The 26,163-nt window shown below is 43.3% G+C and overlaps 1 protein-coding gene across 1 annotated transcript in view; it reads right to left on the reverse strand.

Moving 5' to 3' along the window:
- The window catches only part of wake (ankyrin repeat and fibronectin type III domain containing protein wide awake), a 569,524-nt gene that overhangs the window by 123,862 nt on the left and 419,499 nt on the right, over positions 1–26,163 (reverse strand). The window contains exon 9 of the mRNA XM_080271688.1: positions 22,921–23,151. Coding sequence (XP_080127814.1) covers positions 22,921–23,151 — 231 coding nt within the window. The remainder of the gene's footprint in view (positions 1–22,920; positions 23,152–26,163) is intronic.

A 26,163-nucleotide genomic window follows, 5' to 3' on the forward strand; every position in this document is an offset into this window, starting at 1 on the left:
GCTGAGGAAACTTTTACAAAATATTTACTTGCACTTAGATGCAATTTTCACATTAAGATCAATACTAAATCTTACGCCGTTAGTTCCACAATACTATATCTCACCCCGTTAGTCCATCCTTCCAGCACCGATAACGATAATTTAGAATGTAAACACCCGGCACACCAACGCACGAGGGGGAAACTTCATCATACGGTCACTATTGGTCCAGTTCTCACGTGAGGGAGCACAGGTGGAAGGAGGACCCGTAAGGTACAGTGAGCAACAGTAGTCGTGTCGCGGTTTTGTCTGAAGATTAAATGTAACTCGTGAAACATTATGAACCGTCCGTATGACAGACGGCGGAATGTACCAGACGCTTAGCCCGTTAGCTTATGTTTTCACCAAATTTCACGACACGATTATTGTTGCTTACTGTACAATGAGACAGGTAGGAGGAAGTGAGTGTTGTGAAGGGGTCCTGGCGGCTCTACGCAATTAATGTCAATGTACACTAAGTCTGTATGAACTGGGGACACAAGATGGCGTAACTAACATAACCAAACTTGACCTCTACACTACTATGATGTATTTTGTGTTTTTTCTTAATATCTTACGACCCAAAAATTTTTGTCAGTACAGGGAGAGGAAATGAAGGCTAAATAAAACCCTTCACCTCGAAGTCACCCCCCCCAACACACACACACACAGGAAATAAGAAACAAAGAACACAGCTAAAAACACACACACACACACACACACACACACACACACACACACACGAATAGTTCCAGCAACAGGCACACCACAAACGCAGCAAAAAAATATATATATATATCGTACAAATACACGCCAAAAGAGAACACTGACATATTCGAAAAAAAAAAAAAAATCGATATTCATGGCGCGGAACCAACAGTAAGACTCAAGACAGATGGTTTTGGTGTCACTGAGCTGGAGCAAAACAAACCTGTGTGTGTGTGTGTGTGTGTGAGACAGCGAGAGAGAGAGAGAGAGTAAAGAAAACAAGACCTGCTGAGGGGGGGACCTTGAATTTAATGGTTTTGTGGCGCTCAGGTAATGGGATACAGGTGATGGGAGATAGAGGGGGAATTTGATAGCTAAAAGAGAGGGAGAGAAGGGTGAAGGGGTGAGGGGGAGAAGGAAAGGGTGAGGGGGTGAGGGAAGGGTTAAAGGGTGAGGGGGAGAAGGAAAGGGTGAGAGGGAGGACAAAGCTGGAAGAGGAAGAGAGGAAGAGAAAGAATTAACACCTTCAATTCAGCGGTTTTCATTTCCATCACCCACCAGACGATTTTATTCAGCCTGAAGGATACGTCTGGTTATAAAGGAGGGGGTGAGGAGGGGTTACGAAGGCCATCTCTCATCTTTCCAGTTCAACGAGTCTCCCCTTAAAAAATAATAAATAAAAGTCCAGGGGTAACCAAAGTAACGTTATCGAGTTGAAGAGGCTAAGGGATATTAAAAGTGACAGGGAGTATAAGATAAGGAATAGTATGAAGAACGAAGATAAACAGGAAACGAAATGATTACGGTAGGAGATTTAAGAAGTGGAATAATTATTGCATATAAATCAGGGAACTGGAGAGGGGAAGACCTGAGGGCAAAGGACAGTGGCAGAAAATGAAAAGTACAAAAAAAAAAAAAATGAGATCGAAAATGCCAGGCAAGGTCGAGTGACAGATGGTGATAAAAAACGATAGGGATGAAAGAAATGTAGAAAAGAAGACGAACGGATAGGATTCAGGGATCAATGGAGAATGACAGGAGTAGAAACAGGGAGATGAAGAAAGGAAAAAAAAAATAAGAGGACAGTGGAATGCAAGAAATATTGACGAGAGGGAAAAAGGGAAACAGTAACCCCTTCACTACGATGGCTTATACTTGAATACCATTTTGTAGTTTGCTTGATTAAACAACGATATAAGGGAGGGAGGATGAGTTAGGGGATCCGAAAATTAGTAAAGGAAAAGAAAGTGACAAAAAAGGGCGAAAGGAATAGGAGAAGCGAAGAGATTGGTAAGAATCGCTGAAAGGACGGAAAAAATAAAAAAAAGAAGAGTATAAAAAGAAATGGCCATGGAAGAGTTAAGGAATATGTCACACACACACACACACACACACACACACACACACACACACACACACAGGGCGAGGGTTAGGAAGGGTGAAGTGATATGGAAGGCAGCAAAAAACAGCGAAAAAAAATAATAAAACGATAAAAAGGAAAGATACCTGAGGGTGAGGAGATTATGAAAAACGACAAAGAAGTGGCCTAAAAAAAAAAAAAACAGGATCCCCCATCTACCAATCTCCAGTAGTTATGCAGGTGGGATAATGGACTGAGAGATAAGGAGGCATTCGACGGCCAGAGGAGACGTTGAGAGACGCTGAGAGGATGTGGTAAGTGAAAGTTGAAGGTTGTAGTAGGAAGGACGACGACGACGACGACGAAGACGGTATGGGAAATGATGCTACCATAATTAGATACTTTGACTCTCTATACAACGCTCCAGTAACACACAATAAAAAATTCGGTCAATAATTCCCAAAGTGTCAAAACGTGTCAAATCCTAAACAAGCTCCTGCCAAACAAATCAAAGCAGTAACCAATGGACTACAATCTCCATTATCTCCCTATACAAGGTCGAATCCTAATTACGTGCATAATGATACAGTAGACCACAAAGGCCCAATGGATAAGAGAGATAACAATGTGGGTCAACGGCGCGGGAGTGATGAAATAATGACTATGATAAATATGGAGTGAAAATGGGACGAGAGGCTGTAGTGATAAATAAAAGGGCATTGCTGTACTAAAAGCCCGTAATACTTAAGATAATGGGTTACTGGAATTATATTAAAGGGGGAGGGATATTATACTAGGAAGGGGAGAGGCGGTGGAGGGATTAAATGAGTATGAGTAAGTGGAAGTGGAGGGAGCGAGAGGAGAGATTGAAACAGGATGTAAACATTATTATACGACACGGCCCTCTACGCTGAGTCTACATAATATTGAACCCTCCCCCATCTCTCTCTCTCTCTCGCTCGCTCTCTCCACCCATCACCACCCCTGCGCCAACACACCTGCCTCTCAACAGATGGTGCCACCCAAGCAAGACCAAGATCCCGCCCCACCATTTGCCTAACCCACACATCATCACGACTTCTTGCTCTAGTTTATTCTGGCTGTCTCATCGTAATATTATTCAGCTTAACTCATTCAGCCCGAGGACGCCTATTCTAATTCCATCATGCCATCTTCAGACGATATTTCAGCCTGGGAGATACTGATTCTGAGGGGCTGGATATAGCCTTCATTAACCCCTTCACTGCTACTGGTTCTTCTTAAGTCGTTCTTATGTCGAGTACGATACACTTTGGGGGTGATAAGATTAAAATGAAGACAGCCTCGTTCTGAAGGGGTTAAGACAGACCCCTCGCAGTGGAAAGGTCAAGGAAGGCTATATTTAATCCCTTCGGTCAATAATATTAAAATCTCCGGTTAAATAAAGACACGATAAAAAAAATCTTGCGCTGGCAATAACAGTTAGAATAACATCATCGTACTGAAAAAGTTACTTCACGACGATGACCTCTTCTTCAGTTTAATAAGGCTACTACCAGACGATTTTAATACATTTATGAATGACCTCTCGCAGTGAAGAGGTCAAAGAAGGCACTACATACATGCCCCACCTCCAAGATCGATGTCTCTCCTAAGCTGAGTAAAATCGTCTGGCTGGGTCAAGAATAAGGTGAAAATGATGTCTTGTTAAGGAGGTTAAGGTCTCGCTCGTTACACCTCTTCGTGCGGATCGTCACGAACCACACCTCACAGAGTACTTCACAACACCACCCGCCACAGAATCCTACACGGTACTACAGAAACCATGGAGCATTACACACTATCACTAAACCATTTATAGCACTTCCCAACACCACCCACCAAAGAATCCTACACGGCGCACTACACAGATACCAAAGAGAAATAGCCTACACAATATCACTGAACCCTTTACAGCACTTCACCTCACCACCCATCCAAGAACTCTACACAGCACAATTCCCCCCAAACTAAGGAGAATTTGCCTATAAAATACCAATGAACCCCTTACAGGACTGCACACCGCCAACCGCCAGAGAATCACAAACCCTACAGAAGCCAAAGATCATTGCACACCGAGCCCTACAGAGCACTTACCTACACCCACAACCACCGACCACGGAACCTAAAGAGTACTACAGCATTAGCCTAAACACCATCGTAGCATCTAACTTACACAACGGCAAACAGCACCACATATAGTATAAAGCACTACACAAACTACAGTACCCAGCACAACACTACTCAGCAACATCCGCTTAACCCCTTCAATACGGAGACTCTAAGCTCAATAAAATCGTCTGACAGCCCAGGAATATAATGGAACGTTTTAGCTTAATGGGGTTACCTCAAATATATAAATAAATAATGCTAAAAACAGAGGAGCTGAATTAGTAAGGTTGCATCCAGGGTATCTTCACGGCAGCTTCCTTATACTGAAGTTGAGAGAGAGAGAGAGAGAGAGAGAGAGAGAGAGAGAGAGAGAGAGAGAGAGAGAGAGAGAGATTTCTTTTTTGTCATGAGTCTATTAGCAGACACGAATGCACAATTAGAGAGCCACTTAGCGGATCTCATTTGCATAGAGAGCACATTTTTATCGATTTATTACCTGACATGGCACCTCTCTCTCTCTCTCTCTCTCTCTCTCTCACACACACACACACACACACACACACACACACACACAAACTACATAACATTCAGAGACAGAAAAGCTACTTTGAGACAAAAACTAAAAATTCAAGTTGACAGTTGCCGTAACTTGTTGTCTCTCTCCATCACACACGCGACAGAGGCACCCCATCCTTCAGGCCAAGGTCACTATTAGCACTAACACGATGAAGATGGAGTTACTAGCCAAGGTCAACACACGCTGATGCTGTTATGGAGCTACTCTTACTTTTGACGGCTCGTGGGTAATGCGGAAAGTTTTGCTTGCGTTCAGTCTCAATCCTCCCAGTAAATGATGCGTGTATATTCAATTATTTAGGCCATACAATTATTTATTATTTATTATTATTATTTCTTTTTTGCTGCCCCCCGACAACTGAACTCAGCTTAATAAAATGTCTAAACTGGAGGAGCTACACACAACCTAAACTAGCCCTTTATTTCTAGGCAGCTTTCTCGACAAATCATATCGTCAGGTGGTGAGGTGAGGTGTGGATGTGTTACGCAAGCAGGCACCTGTTTTACCACACACTTATTTTTAGCGTCACCGAAGAGGAGCCCTGAGACTGGACTGGTTTGGGCTCTCGGGGCGGGGCCAGGCGGGGCGGCACTTACTTCCGGGGGGCGCCAGGTTGGGGTTGGCTCACACACACACACACACACACACACACACTAGACTCAATATTGTGCAAGGGTAGGTGTGTATGGAGAAGGGGTATCTACTATCCTAAAGTGGTCTCATCCTGTTATTCTGAGACTGTAATTGTTCCTACTCACATTACCATACATATTATTGTACAAAATTAGATTACTGTAGCAACTTGTGCTGTATACAATCTGATCTTAATTAAGGCAGATTTTAACACTGGATATTACAGATGTTTTTCAGCTAAACGGAACCATCGATCGTTAACTGTAACTAAATCTTTATACATTAATAAAAATAAAGTCAACTAAAAAGAGGCTAATGCTACTTATTGCAAAAGAAAACGGTTAACGCTCGATCACCCCAACGATTCAGAGTTGGAGCTGACATAAAAAAAAAAAAAAAAAAAAAAAAGTACTGTGCAATGTTACCGCGTTTATATGCATGAATAAATCCCGGGCATTCGACCAGAAAGTAGCTTATCCCAGGTCAGTGTTGTCAAAGAGAAAAATAAAGTGTTGGAAAAGGGGACTGAGACTGCCACATAATTTGATTTCGCCATTTACTACTTCATAAACAATAATGATTACCTGGCATGTCAATGAAGGAGGACAGCACATCATGTTAATCACTGTAATTATAGCTCTGGTGAAACATTATTGACACACACACACACACACACACACACAGGGTCACTCCACCTCTGGCACGATGCGTCATATCCGCCCTCACACCACTCCACCCACTCAACCCACCCACCTACTAGCCTACATCCGCACCTCCACCCACTCTGTCCTACCCACATTAACCACAAACACACCACAGCTCAAAACACACACAAATAACTACCACATCTACCACACCTCAACCCACCTTACCTGCATCACCACCCACCTAAACCACACTCCATCTTTATCATTATTCCCTATAGTCACTTTAACTTCACAATATCCACACCTCATCAACCTACTAAGAATAAACTGTCACTATCAGCTTAGGTTCTTTACACCATATCCACATCTCCATTCATCAATTCCACACCATAACCTATCCACCACATCAAAAACGCCCCTCCACCCAGCATTATACCAGCAACAAAGCCAATTCGCACCATAAACGTGAGCTGATTTCCATGATATTTACACCATACCTTAAAGCTATTTACACCATATCCTCGTCTGTACCTGTCATTTTCACATCTTAGCTACCTGTCTCTCAACAAGCTCTCTCTCTCCTCTCTCTCTCTCTCTCTCTCTCTCTCTCTCTCCAACATACCTAGTGACGCTAACCATATCCACATCACATCTATCTCACCAATAAACACCTCGCTCCATGCACACCAGCATGGTAGGATATTTATAGTATATATATCACATCAATATCAATCATTTTTACATCACATCCACTTCACCATCAATAACATCCCTCTATCTCACCACCCCAGCCCTAACATACCCAATGACACTGACCTTATCCACATCAACAACCATCACCTCCACACCACATCCACCTCTTCAACCACACCCCTCCAGCTCTCACCACACCAGCCCCAACATACCCAGTGACACGGCCCACACCAGCAGACTTTGCCATATACGTGAAGCCATCCACAACGTCGCCCAACACCCAAAAAGGAAATCTGTCATCTGGAGAGGGGCGCGGTCTCCAGGGAGCCGCACATTATAGAATTTTATGAAGAAGTCAATCTGGCGTACATGGGCGCATTTGTAGTTTTTATTATTTTTTATTTATTCATTTATTTATTTACCCGTCTGTCTGTTTATTTACCTGTCTGTCTGTCAATCTCTACATATCGATTTAAACCATTCATCTCGTCAACTTTCTATACTAATTCTAGCTACCGTCCAGCGATTCAGAACTGCATAACTTTGGAGCGGCTTTCTGAACTGGCATGATTAGATATAACTTAGGTCAATTAATTCACCAACAGATTTTTCCCAAGCTGAATAAAATTGTTTAAAGACAGCATGAATAATGTGAGAAAGACGTCAACGGATGGAAGGAGGTAAGACGCACAAAACTATGGTGGGAATGATGTAATGAGATGTAGCAAATGACATATGTCCGAATCTCCTTGGCTTGGGGAAATTTAGCCACACCATCTCAGAGACATAAAGTAATTTGCTTATGATGCCTTAAAACTCTTCTGTGTTGTTGATGGTAGCTATGTCGAGATTAAACAGCTAGAAGACGATGTTATTGGGTACGGTAATATTCCAGCTATGTCCCTAAGGAAGAAATACTACCAAGTGTCATGCCAAATACGAGAGGCTGGTTGGGCGGTGTCGTAGGGAAGGTGGCAGCCCAAATCCCTAAATCCAGGTAACGCCCAGGTAGGTTAAATCACGGACACCCGACGTCACAGACCACTAATCCTGGGCCTCAGGTAGTGGCAGGTGTGACTCTAAGCTCATCTTTCCGTGTCTTATCTGGCGGGGAAGGTTGAGTCCCTTACGCTCATAAACCTGTCACTCCCATAAGCCGCTCCCGCGTGACCACCGCCCCAGGACCTCACAGGAAGTACGGTAACGCACCACCTCGCCAGTATGGTACACTGAGGTGCACCGGTACAGTACTCTGTGTGTACCTCTCCCTGCCCTGGAGGAGGCGGTGGCTCAATCGGTACAGAGGTGGCCTGCAGTCCTACCGGACCCGAGTTCAAATCCCGGCTGGGGAAGGGAACAGTTTAAGGATTTGAATTTCATAAAAATCAGACTTTACTGATCTACCAGAACACCCGCCGACATGTCGTAAAAATACCCCCGCTAATACCAATATACCAGTCCTGTATGAGACACCCTAGCATGTATTCTATATGGACGGTGGGTGTTAGTGCCGAAGTGGTGACATGTGTATGGTATATAGGAGGACTACTGGGCCTTGACAGCAGCCTGTGAAGCCTATGCCCAGAGTCGGACACATAAAAAAAAAAAAATGGATAGTTGGGTTGTCTTCAGCAAAAGAATCGTCTGGCGTCAGCTGCTACCAGTTATTAATTCACAGACGCAAAGTTTTACTGTTATGTGAAGTTTGTCTCAGCTGAAAAAAGTTGTCTGATGTATGATTAAAATTAACGTTTCGTACTTCCCCGCCAAGGGATTGTACTCACTATAGTTGAGTGTAACTATATGGGAAGAGTTGAAATCCCCTTATATGGATATCTAAACCTATGTCTTCTCCAGGATTCCTTTCTCGAGGGAATTCTAACAGATTATGGAAATAACTTTTTTGCCTCTGTTGCTGTAGTTTACAACATTTTCCAGGTTACCACTGGATTATCCAATCAGCAAAGGGACACCCGTTGCGGCCAAATGGTTACGTATCCCAACAACGCCCCTCATTTTTGGGCCAGGAGCATTGTGAAATCGCATGCTGAACGTGAGGAACATATGCCTCTATGAAAGGATTATAAACCATGGCTTCAATTGAACTGGGCAGTGAAAGAGTAAGTCTCCCTACAAGGAACTCCAGCTGGTCTGAGCAGTTCATAACTTGCGTCGCCGAGTAATGGTTAAGGAAGCCATGTGTCCCGGCAAAACCCGCTGCTGCTGTGCAATATGTTCGGTATTGCTCAGTATAACATATTATATCATAGCAGAATCCAAGGCTGAAGACCTACTAAATACGTGACTGTAAAAATGCATGCATGAGTAGTATCTAACAAAGTGTATAAAAAAACGCGATATGTATGGAAGTAAGGAAAATTTCTCGAGTAAGAGTGTTTATGGGGTGGGGTGGGTGTGGGCTCCAGTGAGTCAGAGCTGACCAAATTAGGTCCGCCTGCGACCGGGGTCAGCAGTAGCGGCCAGACCAGCCCGCCGGACCCAGACTGGCCCGCCCCTCACCACACACCACCCCTCACTCACCTCCAGCCCGCGCGCTCTGGTGTTGCCGTGAGAAGTAGTGGTGTGGTGGTCTAGTGATGTGGCATGTCGTTGCTCTGGTGCTGAGGTAATGTAACGCTGTGGTAACGGGTACGTGGTGTCGCTGATGCTGTGGTACCCGTAGTGTAAGAAATGGCTTTATGGTGGATCTGGTGTTGTGGTGTACGACAGTGCTTATGGTGCTGAGTGTGGCGCTGTGGTAGATTGGTGTGGAGGTGTGATGCTGTGGTGAATCGATCTGCTGTATAGTGGTTATGGATCTGGTGTTGTGGTGACATAAGCAGTGGTGTTATGGTTAAGCTGATGTTGTGGTACTGAGTCTGGTGCTTCGGGATGCGCTGGTGTGGGATGTGGTAAATCTGATGCTGTGGTGGTCAGGGATACAAGATGTTGTGGTGAGTCTGAGGCTATTGTGGAGTGGGTCTGGCGTTGTGGTGTAGGTGTGACGGAGTAAAGGCAGCGTTATTGTGTGGGTGTGATGGCTTGGGTTTAACACGGTGATGAACTGGATGTGATGTGATGGTGCAGGTCTACGTTCAGTGTCGGATGCATGCACAAAAATAAGAAAACGAAAAATACCGAAAAAATAAAAAAAAATAATTATCAAATGATGTGTGTGTGTGTGTGTGTGTGTGTGTGTGTGTGTGTGTGTGTGTGTGTGTGTGTTAAGCTTGTTTACGACGTTTTACTAATGACCTCTGAACCTTTCCTTGTTCTTTTTTTTTTTTTTTTTTTTTTTTTCGAGAAGATGAAGAATATTGCAAACGCAGTCTCTTACAGGAAATCGCATATACGAGAGCCAAAATCAGATGATTGAATTTCTCATGGATTTACAAGTTATATTACTGGTATGTCTGATCTCCACACAAAAATACCCTAAGTAATAAAGTCTGTATCCTTAACCTCACCCCACCCCACCCCCAAAAAAAGTACTACGGTAATACCTTTCACTGCATACCTCGTCGATTTTCGCGGCTACAACACACATTCCAGCGAAAATAAATATACCAATCGACCCCCATATTTCCCTCACTACGACAGCGTTTACATATTCATTGTTGCTGCCACCAGTCCATTTTATCCAGCTTAAAAAAGAACTCAAGCAACGACAAAAGGTCAATGAAGGAAGGAAGAATAATGATGAACTAGCACCAACCCATGACAGGGCTATATGGCATTAAGGTAGGAGAGCAGGGGAAATAATTACAATAAAGGTACGACATGAAGAGCAATAAGTAAATTATAATATTGTAAACAGCAACAGTGGGAGAGTCGCCAAGGAAATCAGGAAGTAGTGGGGGGACGACGAAATGAGGAAAGGAAGGGGAAAGCTGCGAGACGGTGTTGGAGTGTAGGCGAGCAATCAAGAAAAAGATTACGGATAGTCAAGGGGCAAAGCAGTGTGAAACGAGGAGCTGAGAGTCATAGCTAAGTAAATGACCATGAGTGAGGCGGGTATGGACCAAGTGAAGACGAGCAAAGACTGTCTCCCACTGAAAAAGGTGAATGTGTAGGTCATTTGTTGTATCTCAGTCCCTATGCTTAACCTCTTCGGTATGACGACGACGTTTGGATTATATTCCTGCTCACACCAGACGATTTCACTCAGCTTAAGGAGAGACATCAGGCTGTTACTGGGATGAAGGCGACTGTTCCTAACCTCGTCACTACAAAAGATCCCTCCAAACTAAACCGTCTGAAGGTGGCCTGAAGGTAGCATGAATAAGCTTTAAAAAGTATTGGGCCATCGGGTTCAAGGGCTGAGGAACAGATTGCAGAGTTTCAGCAGCCAATACAGGGACTAGGGATCATACTAATAACTGATACTCGTAATGCGGACATCATTTACACCTTCACTAAGATGACGTCTTTTTTTTTTTTTTTTTTTTTTTTTTTAAATAACATGGTCTGGCGACGGCTATGATTTAAAAAAATCACGGTAGTACTGGTGTTAAATATATACTGTATATCATTCGCCCTGTCAAACAAGTTCTTAAGATCAATAAAATCGTTTTGAGGGAACACAAGTTTATAAAGTCACCGTATTGAATGGTTAACTATTTGATTACAATGATGTCTATCATTTCAGTCGCACTATATTCAGAAGACTTTGCTCGTCTTAAGAGAGATTTCCCGAACTGGAAGGGTTTGATAGCGCCTTCAACCCCTCATTAAGACAGGCATTTCCCAAACTGAATAAAAGCATCAGGCCACTGCAAGGGAAAATCGTTAACATCCATCTCCTGATTGTGTGTTAATCATTAAAATGTTCTGAACTTTCTTACAGTGAATACCGCCGAGTATCAATTCAGTGCCTGGGGTGGGAGGGGGGTCCCGGCAGCTCAGTGCACACATCATCTATTATGCAACAGACAATGCACTCATAAGACGCATATTTCAGCCCGACTATGAATATTCTAAGCTTAATAAAATGGTCGAACATTTGCTAATAACTACAGAAGACGTTCTTTTGTTGAAGACATTAACCCTTCACTACGATGACACAGTTTTACCCTCGCTATAGCTCTATACATCATTCAGCTTAGGGAGGACGTCTGCACAACCTTTATTAACCTCTTCACAAGAACAAATATCACTCTCACTAAATAAAATCATCTGGTGGTGGCATACTTAAATAAGACGTCATCAGATTGAAGGGGTTGAGGGTATCTTTCTATTAGTGCGATTTGCACTGATATCTGTACTTAAGCGTTAATTATGTAAATACGATACTTAGGCGTTAATATGTAAATAAAACACATGCGTTAATAGGTAAATAATACACTTAAGAGCTAAGACCTAAATAAACATCCTAGATTTTGAAGCACATTTTCCACACCACACGTCACTGTGCAACGCAATACAGCGGCAGCAGCAGCAGCGACAGTCGGGAGCTTACCTGGTTACTGAGCCGTGTTTCGTGGTGCATCCAGATCACGAAGAAGGAAGGGCAGAGGGGGACAGGCTCAGGCTCAGCTTCCCACCCAAGCCAGCCGCATCACACCTACAGCCTCGTCCCCAATGCGGCTCTAATTCACACCTTGAGGAGCTTGCACTCGGCCGCCGCCACTGGGACCGCCCGCCTCCCACACCCACGGATCACTTCCTCAGGCATCGCCCAAGTCACCACAACCTGATCCGAGACTGACCAGCCCTCTCGCACCAGACACCATTTTTCGTCAAGTCACTGACACGGACGCACAAAAACACAAAGTCATTGTTATCAACACTAAAAATAACTGCTTCTTTCTTGTCAACACCTGATTTTGTTCAACCAATCCAATTTTCCGTCACCAACAGGCACATGTTATGGCATTTCCTCACAACCAACTCCCAGTCAGTGAACAGAAAGGAGGCTGACCTCCCTGCCACCTCTACACTACACCTTGCTGCCGAAAACCTCATACACACACGGCACCAGCAACCTGTTAAGGCAACACGCTGGACATAATCCTACTTCTAGTGCGCTATATTCCATCACACAACACTCTCCTTCTCCACAACACCACGCAAACGCGTCTAGCAGCTTCACTCTACAGATGGAATGTAATCACAACACAAGGGATATGGACTTAAAGCCCAGTTGTGATCAAAACAGTGCTCATTTCTACTTGCACCCTGCCTCACCAACGACTACGCTACAACTGTACTGTCTCCTCTCACTACGCTATCGCACCCCTTGCCACACGTCTCGAGATGCACTCTCGCTTACTTCATATCACAACCCTAACTTCCTCGACACTAAAGAAGACCACTTTGCTTTACGGTAAGTGCACACCACAGTAAAAATATAGCACAAGGTGTAAGGTGCACGAGAACGCACACAAACACGAACGACAGGCAAAGGCAAGTATCATACATCAGGCAGTTTATCCGGGCAGACACGCACTGACCACGCCGTTTTTTTTTTTTTTTTTTCCTTCGCAGTGTTACCAGTCGTTCAATTTCTAATCCTTTGTGTCCACATCGTATGGGGGAAAATACGACCAATTATTCCCATTAATGCACTGGTGTTCGGGTACAGGCAAGGGCTGAGGTGCAGTTTATAAGGACTGGAGGGGGAGGGGTGAGATGGAAGGGGGGTACGACAGAGCCCCAAGCCCTGCGTCTATGCTACCACGTTGTGAGTCCCGGCAGTGATAACCACAACAACTGGGATCTTTGGACGCACCTTTTCTCCTCCCTTACGTCAAGCGCCACTTTTCCCTTGCGCCTCCTTCAACCCTTCAGCGTTGCCGCGTTTTAAGGAACCTTTTATATAATCTATCTGAAAATCGATATGGCTGAATGGATGTAAATTTTCCAGCCGGGCGACTCTAGAAAATGGAAGTGAGTTGGTGAACCTTGGAGGGCAGAAATATGTGAGTCCCGGGCCATCTTCTTCTGTCGTGGCCCCGAGGGAAAGAAAGTGGTGTGGGGCGCTCTGATTACTTTGTGTGTGTGTGTGTGTGTGTCGTCGGGTTCACTCTGCATTGCTGGCGTTCCACATACTTTCTAAAGGATTATCTTTCACCGCAGAGAGCTGTTACGAGACTCTCCCTCTCCGTAAGCTACCGAGGAATGTAGATACCCAAGGTGGATGTAGGGCTGACGCTTCGTGTGATAATGTAGGCGGTGAGAGCGGCTATGAAGGTGAAACTCGGTAGATGAGGGACATTTCTGGCGCTGCATCTTGCCCTGGGGCGACGTGCAGCCCTTTAAATGCTCCTTTCTCTAGGCTCTTCCCGCCTTTCATTTGGGTCTGGCCGCTAATTAACAACTTTCTCGCACGCATACACAAGGAAGCAATACAGAGTATGGACAAATCTATCAGTATCATAACGATTTTATTTCACATACACACACCACACTTCCCATAAATTTTCTAAGCGAACACTAAAACCTACCACCCCGTTACCTCTGTATCTCATCTATCTATCTATCTATCTATTTGTCTGCATATTTTTCTACATGGTTTGGAGAAAGAGACTTCTGTTTGTCTGTACTCAGTAACAACCCCTCCTCCCATGACACCGCCCTCACTGATTTCCACAACCAAACAGCTGTGTCTTCACAGTGCCGCGAGTTATTCAAATGAGATTCATAACTTCATTTCCCCCCCCTCCCCAGCCTCCCTAGTTCCCCTCCCTCCCTCCCTCCCCCTCAACATTCCTATTTCCCCTCCTTCCCCCCTCCCCATCCTTCCTATCTCCCCTCCCTCCCCCTCACCTGGAGAGGGTCTAAGTCGAGCAGAAAGTATTGCATCTTCTAAATAAACATTTTCATATACTGATACCATTTTTTCAAACTATACCCTCCCAAGAACTCTATCCACCCATGTCAATTAACCCCTTCAGCCCAATGTCTTTTTCATATTCTTACAACCGCCAGGCGATTTTGATCAATTAAGGGGAGACCTCTTGTAGTGAAAGGGCTAAATACACCATTCATAAATTCCTTCTTTTTTACTCTGGCTGTCTCGACCATCTTATTTCGTCTTAGGCCTTGAAGTGAAGGGAGTTAAAGGACTTTATTCCTTTCAATGACCCAAGAAATCAGCTATATTATTCTTGCTACCGTCAGACGATTTTATTCTTTAAGAATGCTCTCTCATCGTCAAAGGATTATAAACAGTTTCGATAAACCCTCTAACCACGACAGGAATCTTAACTACTTTTTTGCTACAATTACGTCCTCTATATTTTCCCCTTAGTTCTCCAGACGATTTTATTCAGGTCCAGAGCGATTTTTGGACTGAAGGGGATGGGTATCGCCTTCAGTAAACCTATCGCCACAAAAGATCCTTCCTGAGCTGAGTAAAATCGTCTGAGAGTCTGAAGGGATTAACTGTAACCTCTTGTCATAGAAGAATTAATTACATGGCAAACACCTGGCCAATATACCCCTTACTTTCTAGTCTTGCTGCCTCCACATAATTACACTGAACTTAGGAGAGTATCATGGTAGTGATTAGTGAACGACGGCTGTATTGGAAAGGTTACCCTTCTACTTCACAAAGCCTCTCTTCGGCAGAATAAAATCGCCTGACAGCAGAAAGAGCGTAACACGAAATCGCCATCGGATTCCGGTGATTTCGTCACTGACCCCTAAGGTGTCTTTTCCATCCTATTCTTACCATCTCTTGACGATTTTATTCAGCTTAGACTTCAAATTGAAGGGGTTAGATATAGCATTAATAAACCCCTCCAGTGTGAGACGCCTTTCCTAAGTTAAATAAAATTATCTGGTGGCAGCAAGATTAAGCTAAATAGGACGTCGCCAGGATTCAAGGAGTTTTCAATACGGCGCCCAGGTGACAGGTGGATGTGGTGGGTTGCTAGGCGTCCTGAAGATGAGGATAATGGCGGTGTGCGTGAGGCTCCACATGGTGACGGCGCACACCAGGACACACACCAGCAGCACCAGCAGCAGGAGCAGCTCGTTGCACAGCCCGGACGGAGGCGTGAACTCCATGTTGAGGAGGGATCGGAGACGTGTGGCCATTTTTCCCTACGTAATTACTCTTTTGTCGAGGAAGGTGTGCGCCTGGAAGTTGTAAAACGATGATGTTTCTGAATAACGTCCTGGAGTAATATCTGACACGATTTTGAGGCCTTCTTTCACTTCCGACAGATCATTGTTTATTCATGCATTTATATCCTTGTTGTACTGCCGTGGTGTGGGTCTGGGTGCAGAGGTCTTAACGTTCCTGAAGGCCTTCTCAAACAAGCGACAGTTTCGTTTATGGATTTTTTTTTTAATTATTATTACTACTCACGAGAGGTCATTCTACTGTCTGTATTATATCTTATTTTTACAGTACCGTGGAGGTGCGCGCTTGGATGCTTAGAAATTATGACGTTACTGGAAAATACCTGATAAGCGACTCCCGTTTACGAAGACTCCTTTATTCATCACTTCCGAAAGGTTATTCTTCTGTAGGTATTTTATTTCATTAACGTGTTTTCATGGTGGTGTGTGTCTGGATGCTGAAAGATTGCATGTCCCTGAATACTGTTCTAGAGAAACGGCTGTCATATTAAGGAGAGAGCTATTTACTTGTGATCATTCATTTCCATTAATTTCGTTTATAAAGGGTCCAAAATGCTTCCATGCGCCTGCCTTGATCACCGAATAGGGACTCTCCACGCTGCTCGATCTCTGTCAGTCTCTCTGTTCAGTTCTTATCCCTGAGGTCACACTCTATGACCTCGTCCTAAGTCTTCTTTGGTCTGCCTGTCAACGTTCACGCTTCTCACTTCTGCCCTACGGCGGTTTAAGCATATAGCCTATTCCGAATGCGTTTATTTTTTTGCAGCCTCCCTCGGGCAGCTTGGTAATCAGGGTAATAAAATAAGCTTAATCAAATAAACCCTGGAGACTGATGACCAATTTTACTCTTGCGGTGATTCACGTATTATTATTATTATTATTATTTTTATTATTAATTATTATTATTTGTAGTAGTAGTAGTAGTAGTATATTTTCAGCCTCCCATCACCATCTCAGTACACAGGGTTGTAAAACAGATCCACTTCTTCGGCGGGCTGGGGTTGAGTCTGGCGGTACTTGAGGCCAATGATGATGACGACGGAGATGACGAGGACGGCGTAGATGAAGTTGATGTAGAGGAGGATAAGCCTCATGGGACCCACGTTGGCCGGGCACAGGTAGGCTCGTAGGGTGGAGATGAGCATAGTGGTGCGGGAGGCGACTGTGGTGGAGGTGGAAGTGGAGGAGGTGTGGTGGAGACGCCGAGTTGCGGTGGCTGGCCTGTCATAAGGGGTCATTTAGCTCAGACGTGGAGATCAGGAGACGTCAGCACATGGTCAAATTCTACAAAATTTTCCAGAATGACGCCTTTATCAACTGTTACTTGCTGACTTCAGACGATTGTGTTAAGCTTAGGAGTGTACTGAGGTGTGGAGGTAAGAAACTGTCTCCATTAACACCTGATCACTTTCTACTTCTATTTATTTTTTATCGCTTCATTACTGCACAATAATGTACTGACCGGTGTTTACTTCTTAACCTCCGACGATTTTGTTAAACTTGGATGAGGCCTACAGTGGTGATGGGTTTGGAGGCAATGTGCACTCACTTGGTCACTGCGATGGTGTCCTGTATTATTTTATTCTTGCTGACAGACGGTATTTATTCAGCTCAGGGATGCCTCTCGTGTTGAAGGGGGCCAAATCTTGCGCTGGGTGATCTCAGTGCATTATAACTTTGCTGTGGTGTGTGGGAAAGCTAATTTGTTACCTTAGCTCGTTATAAGCTTTAGAAGGAAGATGCCCCACCCTCTCTGCAGCTGAATGGTTGATAATATAACAGGGAAGGCAAAACTATGGCTCACTTTTCATTATACTTGATTTCTAGTGCCAGTGTCTACATCGCACTTCCCAATCCAATCACGGCTCAGTATTAAAGTCGGGGGAGTGGCTCAGTTTTGACAAGTTAAAATAAATGGACTACAATTTACCTCTCGAATGTTGTTTAGACCACCGTTGCCAGTTTCTACAACTTTCACACTTTACTCCTTATGTGGTGAGAGGGTAGCAGCTCAAACTAGAAACCCTGCACTATACGAGACTTCTATAGCTCAAACGTGGAGTTACAGGGGGACTTTTGAACCTAATGTCTTTGGTGCTGTCTTATGGCTGTGTTCTCGTGGGCCTAAGAGAGTCTCTAGAAGCTTTTCCTTAGCAACATATTTTGCTTAACTCACCTTCAAATTTTCTTATTTTATTCATGATTAACATGGCCTTTCTTATAACTAGTTGGGAGGAAAAGATGCTACTAGTCCAAGCGTTAAGAACTGTTCACTTAAACACCATCAATACTTTCTTTTCCATATGCTGTCACCCCTTTAGTACAATGATTAATTTATGCATTACTGCTAACGCCTGGCGATTTTCTTCAGCGCAGAAAAAGGACCCTGCAATGATGGGGGCCAGAAGCAGTCTCCCATAATCTCTTCCGCACGATTTTTTGAACAATTTCTTCTGGCATCCGCTACCCGGTCTCATTCGACACAGGAGGAGTCCGTCGATGTGAGTGGGCTAACAGGAACGAATTGCGTCATTACTGCCAAAAAAAAAAAAAAGTCAGCTTATCTTTCGCTAAATACACCGTTCACAACGCCCAAACGTCAATGATGCAAAAACCATTTCGGACCTCCTATCTCCTTCATCAGACGCCGAAATCCACAAAAGGCGTAAAATTCGAAAAACTTCAGAGTAACTACACCAGACGCCAAAATTCACAAGCGCTGCAAATTTCCGATACAGGATTTCGTCGCTCTGAAGACGCGAATAAGAAGAAGAAGAAAAAAAAACGAAATCCAGGTTACAAAGAGGGCGGAGGGCGAGAGTATGGGTGTTGGCGTGGGTGGGCGGGGAGCGAGATGAAGTGTGGGCGTGGGTGTGTGGAGGGCGGTAGGTGGGTGTGATGCGGCCGAGAGCTGCCACGGAGTGACGGCAGGGTTGTACTGAGACCCTAGGTGATGTGGAGAAGGGGAAGAGGTAGTGGGGGAGGGGTAGGAGGGGGAAGGAGGTAACTTGGAGATCTGTCGAGTGTAATGGAGGGAGAGAAGAGGCGGGGATAGGAAGATGATGAGGAGATACGAGGATGAGAAAGGGATGGGGAAGAGAAGACCGGGATGAGATGGGTGATATTTGTTATGTAAGAGAGATTTCGTCGGTAAAAATAATCAAGTTAACATAAACACGATGAGAGAGAGGATGTACTGACCCAACCACCTCACTCCAATGACGTGCTTCACCTTAATCAAACCATCTTTAGTTTTATTAATTACAGGATCCGCACTAATCACGAGGTTAATTAAGGTCACACCTAATCACCTCGTTGGCAAAGTCTCACCTGTACAGAGTAAAAGGACCAGGAGACGACAAGAACGAAATAATATGACGCAGTACTGGAGTGAAACCATTAACCCCTATCCCAATATCGAGAAAGTTCAACAGACTGACAAACGCAAATACTCTCAGGTAAATATTCGAGAGGCGGGGTTAACCAATGCCAGGAGTCTCTCTCTCTCTCTCTCTCTCTCTCAACCCCTTCATTCCGGTGACGTGTTTTAATGAGATTTCCTCGCTAACTCCAGACGATTTTTTTCAGCTTTAAGAAGACGTCTGTATTCTTGATAAGGAGACTACGTAACACCTCTTCCTCGGCGATTTATTTTGCAAACTACCCATTAATATCCTCTTTGCTTCTTATATCTTTTTAATACTGATATAGGTCGCATTACACACAGGAATTGAGAGCAAAGCAGAATCGGAAATAAATCGGAAAGGAAGAGGTGTCAGTAAGCTTCCTAATCGCAAAAAATTACCGTCCAGGGAGAAATTGAACACTAAAGCATCTCAGGGTCCAAAAATATCTCCTGTGTTGAGTCAAAGCGTCTGGTGATTGAGAATATAACGTGGAAAAAGACCATCGTATTGCATGGGTTATGTGAAGAAAATCCTTTAGCAGGGATAAGTAATAGTAGTAGTAGTAGTAGTAATGAAAGTAGTAGTAGTAGTAGTAATAATATTATAATAATAATAATAATAATAATAATAATAATAATAATAATAACCATCATCATCATAATAACTGTAGTAGTAGTAGTAGTAGTAGTAATAATAATAATAATAATAATAATAATAATAATAACCAGTGCAATGGATCGGCGCATATCAGTGACTCATTTAGGGAGGGGCAGGAAGGGGAGTTGGTGGGGGTGAGGGGGGAGGAGATGGAGGGGAGGGGGTGGGGGAACGGAATCGACAGGATGATGAAGGCGTCGATACAAGGATAATATACGAGAGGAGGGGGAGGGGGAGGGGGGAAAACGGAGGGGAGGGGAGGGGGTGTTATTGAGTTATTACAGATCTCAGTTTATGAGATTAGCTGGAAGGGGGTATGAGGGAGGGGTGAGGGAGACAGTATAGTGGTGAGAGAGAGAGAGAGAGAGAGAGAGAGAGAGAGAGAGAGAGTGTGTGTACAAAGGAAAGGAAACAGCAACAGACCGTATGGTCCTTTCGAGGCTGTTTGTTACACAGCTAACTATGACTACGAGATCTAACTCTACATGCTGAAGGATGATGATAGTAAAGCAAGAAGGAGACACAGAGACTGGGGGGGGGGGTGATAGGAGAGAGAGGGAGAGATGAAGAAGAGACAAAACTGGGATGAAGAAGGGTTGAAGAAGAGAAAAGGGAGGAATAAGAAGGGATTGTATGCGAAATATTTAGAGAGCAGTTGGAATAAAAGTAAAAACCTGTGGAAGGATAATAAAAGGAAAAGAAATGATGAGGAAATGAGAATAATGAGAAAAAAATAATGGAGAGGAGGAGTATTGGACAAGGTGAAATAATGAAAATAAAAAAAAATGCAGGAGATAAAGGACAAAGGAATTTAAAAAAAAAGTAAAGAGAGTTTTTTTTTTTACGCAATGGAGGAAATACTGTGTGTGTGTGTGTGTGTGTGTGTGTGTGTGTGTGTGTGTGTGTGTGTGTGTGTGTGTGTGTGTGTGTGTGTGTGTGTGTGTGTGTGTGTGTGTGTGTGTGTGTGTGTGTGTGTGTGTGTAGGAATAGTGTGGGTATTACAGTAAGTAGAGGTGAGCGTTGTAGGTTGACCAGTATGAGCAAAAAGACTTACTTCAAAAATTTCCCCAACAACAACAACAGCAATAATAATAATAATAATAATAATAATAATAATAATAATAACAATAACAGCAAAGTAGGCACGTGTTGCTCTCTAGTGGGTCTCTACCATTATAATTATCCTTCTCGATTTCCTGCACAATGTACACGATTTTCTTCCTACTCTCTCTCCCTTCTCTTCTCCTTTCATCCGCGCCTGTCCTTCACTCCCTTCAGCTCCTCTCTCTCTCTCTCTCTCTCTCTTTTTCGTCGATGCACTACACCTTCCTTCTCCTTTCCTTTCATTCTGTCATCCCACGATTTCTCCCGCTTCCCTCTCCCTATTTCTCCTATCATCCCAAGTCCCTCTTCTCTCCTACCCTCCTCTTCCCAACCTCCCATCTTTCATTCCTTTCTTACCTTTCTCGGTTCTTTTCCTTTCATTCTGTTGCTCTTCTCCTTTCCCTCCTTCCCTCTTTCCCCCTCCCTGCTCCATCCTCCTTTCCTTCCCTCCCTCCCTCCCTCCGTCTCTCCTAGCAACACCCCAGTAAGGTACGCGTCCCGTGATTATCAATACCCCGCCAATCTCAGTCACAATTTGGTAACACTACGACAGCATTACACTACAAGCAAAATTTATATCGTACTAAAACACTTCTAAAAGATTCTCTTATAATAAGAGAAGTATTAAACCTCTACGTCAGTCTCTTACCATACATATATAACGACCCAACTTCGTAACATTAACTCTCCAAAGGTAATATTTCCAAACTATTCACTTATCACATACGTAATTTTTCATATTTCTTAGAACATTCAAGTTCCATAGAAAAGTTTGATTCTCCACCAAAACACTTGCAAATCGATCACTTTTAAGTAACAGATGGGACTAACCAATTTTTTATAGAGGTACCGACTCCAAGAAAATTACGTATGGACCAAAGCACTTATGAGTCAACCCATTTTAAATAGCAAACGTAACTACCCAATTTTTTTAGAGCATTCAACATTCAGAAAAAACAGAAGGAGTCTGCATCAAAACACTTATAAACCACTTGTAAAATCATAGACGCAACTATCGAATTTTTTATTACTTTTTTAGGTCATTCTACCCCACCAAATATGATACAGTCTGTTGCAAAAAACACTCACAAACAACAGATATGATAAACCATTTCATCTTCCACAACACCCCATTAGAGTGCACGTAATCCCAATCAGCGCACCTTTGAGCCAATAGACTCTCATTATCATCCTCACGTCATGGCATTCCAACATGAGAGTGTTTCTGGGATATTAAATTTTTCAGATACGCTCGTCCTGGCATCTCACCAACCTCCATAACGGCACAATTTAATCACTTACCTGGACGTGGTATTTTAAGGCAGTAACATAAGCCAAGAGACATATCGCAGCCAAAATTTTAAAGGCCAGAAAAAAAAAAATGTAGATGTACAGTAATAAAATTCACATGTAATTCAGAGGAGAAACAGAGGCGACGACACTAAGTATGCAACAAAATGGGACCGAGACACCTGCTGTGCTCCGAAATACTCTGGCTACTGTATGACCTATTTCAATAACCGTATATTTTTTATAACAAATGTTCTGACACCAAACTGAATTTGCATTTACTCATAATTACATGAAATACATATATGGATATTACTCAAGTCTAATTTCACTGAACACAGGTCTCGGTCCTTCATTTTTTTTTTTTTTTTTTTTTTTTTTTTTTTGACTGTACAGTTGCGGAAATTACCATCGAATCACTTCATTACGACAATTAATGAGACAATGATCAATGACTTTAGAAACACGAAAATACGATCTTCCGTGTCCAACCAACTCTTCAAAATACTGTGAATGAACTGCAAAATATTTCAGCTAAAAAGTGGATCGATATTCAAGCCCTCATCTGTACACTTTATAGACAAGGGCAAGAAAAGGATGCAAAACTTACCTGTGGACGTGGACGCCTTGTCGAACTTAAAGCTGGGTCGTTTGTAAAGCGCTGGGGAGACGGGCAGGTAGGACCGCAGGTGGCCATTGGACTTCGTAGAGCTTAGAGCCGAGGACTTGCTATTATTGTTGTTATTGTTGCTAGCCCCTCCGCTGACGTTCCCTGTGCTGGCGTCCACGAGAGAGTCGATGCTGGCAGCGCGGCGGAGTGGAGGCGCCCCGTTCTTACTGCAGGAGGCGACGAAGGAAGAGGAGGGTAGGATGGGGGGAGGAGGGGAAAAAGAAGGTCATTATAAGGAACTAAGTGGCGTGGATCAGCGACCGTTATGTGGTGACCCTGAACGCTCAAGACTTAGAATTAATCATATCTTCGCTACAGTAAGGGCGTCTTCGTACGACTGTTAGCACACACGATGGACACAGATACCAGGCACAGTGGAACAAATATATGACTTAGTTGGAGAGGTGAAATAATGAAGGGGGAGGAAATAATCACAGGGGGGGAAATACTGAATCACAGGAGGGAAATACTGAATCACACAGGTGGGGGGGGGGGCAATACTGAAGAGATGGAAGTATTTTAAGGCAGGACGAAATACTTATGGAGGTAGTATTTAATGGGAAGGGGAAATATAAGTGCCAGTTCCATTAGTTTCTGTGAAAATACCCCTCAAAGTTAAGAAACACGGATGTGGCATAAATCTATCACACAAAGGAAGATGGGAGGGTGCCTGAAATCGGCGGGCACGGCTGAGTAAGGTACCTATCTGCCCAACCATGAGATAAAGAGTCGTGTTCTCAATGGTTTAGAAGGCTCTCTGGCTCCTCTTCCTAACGAGTTTTATTTTTGCATTCGGCACTTTATTCCTCTGTGTGTTATTTATGTAGCCTATTTGGTATTACAAATATATAACACACAGGAGAACAGAAGGTGTATTATGCAAATTAAATCGTTAAGGAAGACGTGGTTGAAGGCCTCCTAAATTTACGACAATACGGCACAGAGAAAGTAAGAGGGCGAAGGAGGGACCTATGGGGAGACACACTAGGAAGGAGTATCTAGTGTGCTGAGCTAGTGTGCTGTGCTGGGGTGATGGGGAGGGGGGAGTGCGTGTGCTTCTGGTTGGTGACACTCTCGGCAACTCTACTGAAGCTGCGATTATTTCTGTAACGTCTTTCACTGGCCTGAGATGATATTCAAAGCACCTGTCACCTTACATTATAACCATCCACAGCCTAATGCCCTCAGGTGAAAGCTTTCTGTTAAGGCATCGTGATCATGCTTATACGCTTCTTATTGATACTGGATGCTGACTTTAACGTAGAAAACTTAATTTATATTTCATACTGAACGAACCATAACAATAAATGAAAAAAGAAACAATGAAATTCAACGTATATATCATACAGTATAGAGACAAATGTGGGTATAAACATGCAAGGAGACGGGGCGAAAACAATGCTAAGCATCAAGCCAGCAGAATGACGTGGCTTGAATGAAGTACAGTTCTTGGATAACAATGAAATTTTCGACATTCCGAGCCAGCAATTGTAATATTAAGAATGGTAATACAAAACTGAGCAAAAAGATATGACAATCGTAATATAACACACATATAAACAAGAATGTCCTATTAAAGATTTTGGGGCGCTCAGATCAATTACATTCGTTTCAAGACTTCCTCCACCTATAGTGGAGGCCGGGCCATACATTAGGCCGGTATCAATTACATAATTTGGTCAATATATAGCCTAGAGGTTGGAACAACTCTACGGTACATTAAATGAAACTGGTCAAACACAACGTAACACAATAACTTACACTGATACATATCATAAACCTCCTGCTATGGAAAACATTGTTCTCGCTCCGATAATAGAACACCACTACCCGAGGAAGGATAGCTAAAATACTAAAATACTGATATTAAAAATACCATTAACATGAGCTTAGCATAGCCTTATTTAGTCTCCCCTTAAAAATATATCATAATAAAGAAAATGGCGCATTAGAGAAAACCACACTATAAAAGGTCGACTAGCCTAAATCGTCCTGAGTTAAACTTCAAATTTTTTCACCTAGTATAAGATGGATTCTGATTCTGTATATATCTGCGCAAAAAGTAATAATAACGCTGGCATATCACAGCATGATTTAAGGTTACCTTTAACTTATCTACAAATAATAACCGTAATTTTTATGCACACGACACAGTATCACAGACAAGGTAACACTGAACAGATGCCAGGCGTCACAAGTACTCTGCAACACAGCATCACAACACAAAGAATTAGCTTTTGGACAAGTACTGGGAGACGCAACACAGGCAGAAACACCAAAGCACTGAACAGGTAAAGAGAGGGAGAGAAAGAGAAAGGAGAGGGTGATTGGAGTGATGCAAACTGAGGGGTAGAGGGAGGGGAAATCAACTTACTACTGTGACAGAGTGGGGCTAACTAAAAGGATTTTACAGTATATATATATTTGGCGACTCATGAAATAATTGAAATAACATAAAGTCTAAAAATATAATGAATTACATAAAAATGAACGTGTAACTTATCATAATGCTGCCAATTATACCGTGTAAAGGAAACATGGTTCTCTGGAAATTCTGGATAATGAGGCAATATTTCATGGGTCCTTCTATGTACCTGCAATACGGGGCAACAGGAGGGGCCTAACTAACTTGCAGACAACACCCAGCGACTCAGATCACAACCTGAATCTGAGCTTTTTTTTTTTTTTTTTCTTTTTTTTTTTTTACAAACCACCATGACATCACTAAGCGCCAAGCAATGCATGAAGCTTTACTTTCATGACCTAAGATGCTAAAATGCTTCAATAAATACTGGCCACATTCTTTAAACTGATTCGGTGAAGTGCATACAAGTCGACATTTTCTGACAGCGATTAATGGAACAGATGTTTGCAAAATGTGTTTAGCCTGCATGCCACGTTGCAGAAAGCATTCTGCAGCAGCATGACAAGCTAAACACATTGGGTTTCACAAGTCTGTGTCAAAAATATGTGGGGTGCGTGCGTCTTTGTAATAATCTGTTTTAAGAATATGGCTGAAAGGTTCTCTGAATGCTCTTCAATACAGGAAGAATGGGGACGGTGGCTGAAGTTTATTCCTCACATCGTCCATCCTGTATGAAAAACACCCCTCTAAGAGGATGAAGGCACCTTAAAACACTTCGTGCATCTTCGGCCTGGTGTTGGTCTGCAAGTTATTC

This window comes from Coenobita brevimanus, chromosome 47, assembly GCF_032717465.1.
Source record: "Coenobita brevimanus isolate Jiangsu-jjx chromosome 47, ASM3271746v2, whole genome shotgun sequence".
In the NCBI taxonomy this organism is placed as follows: domain Eukaryota; kingdom Metazoa; phylum Arthropoda; class Malacostraca; order Decapoda; family Coenobitidae; genus Coenobita; species Coenobita brevimanus.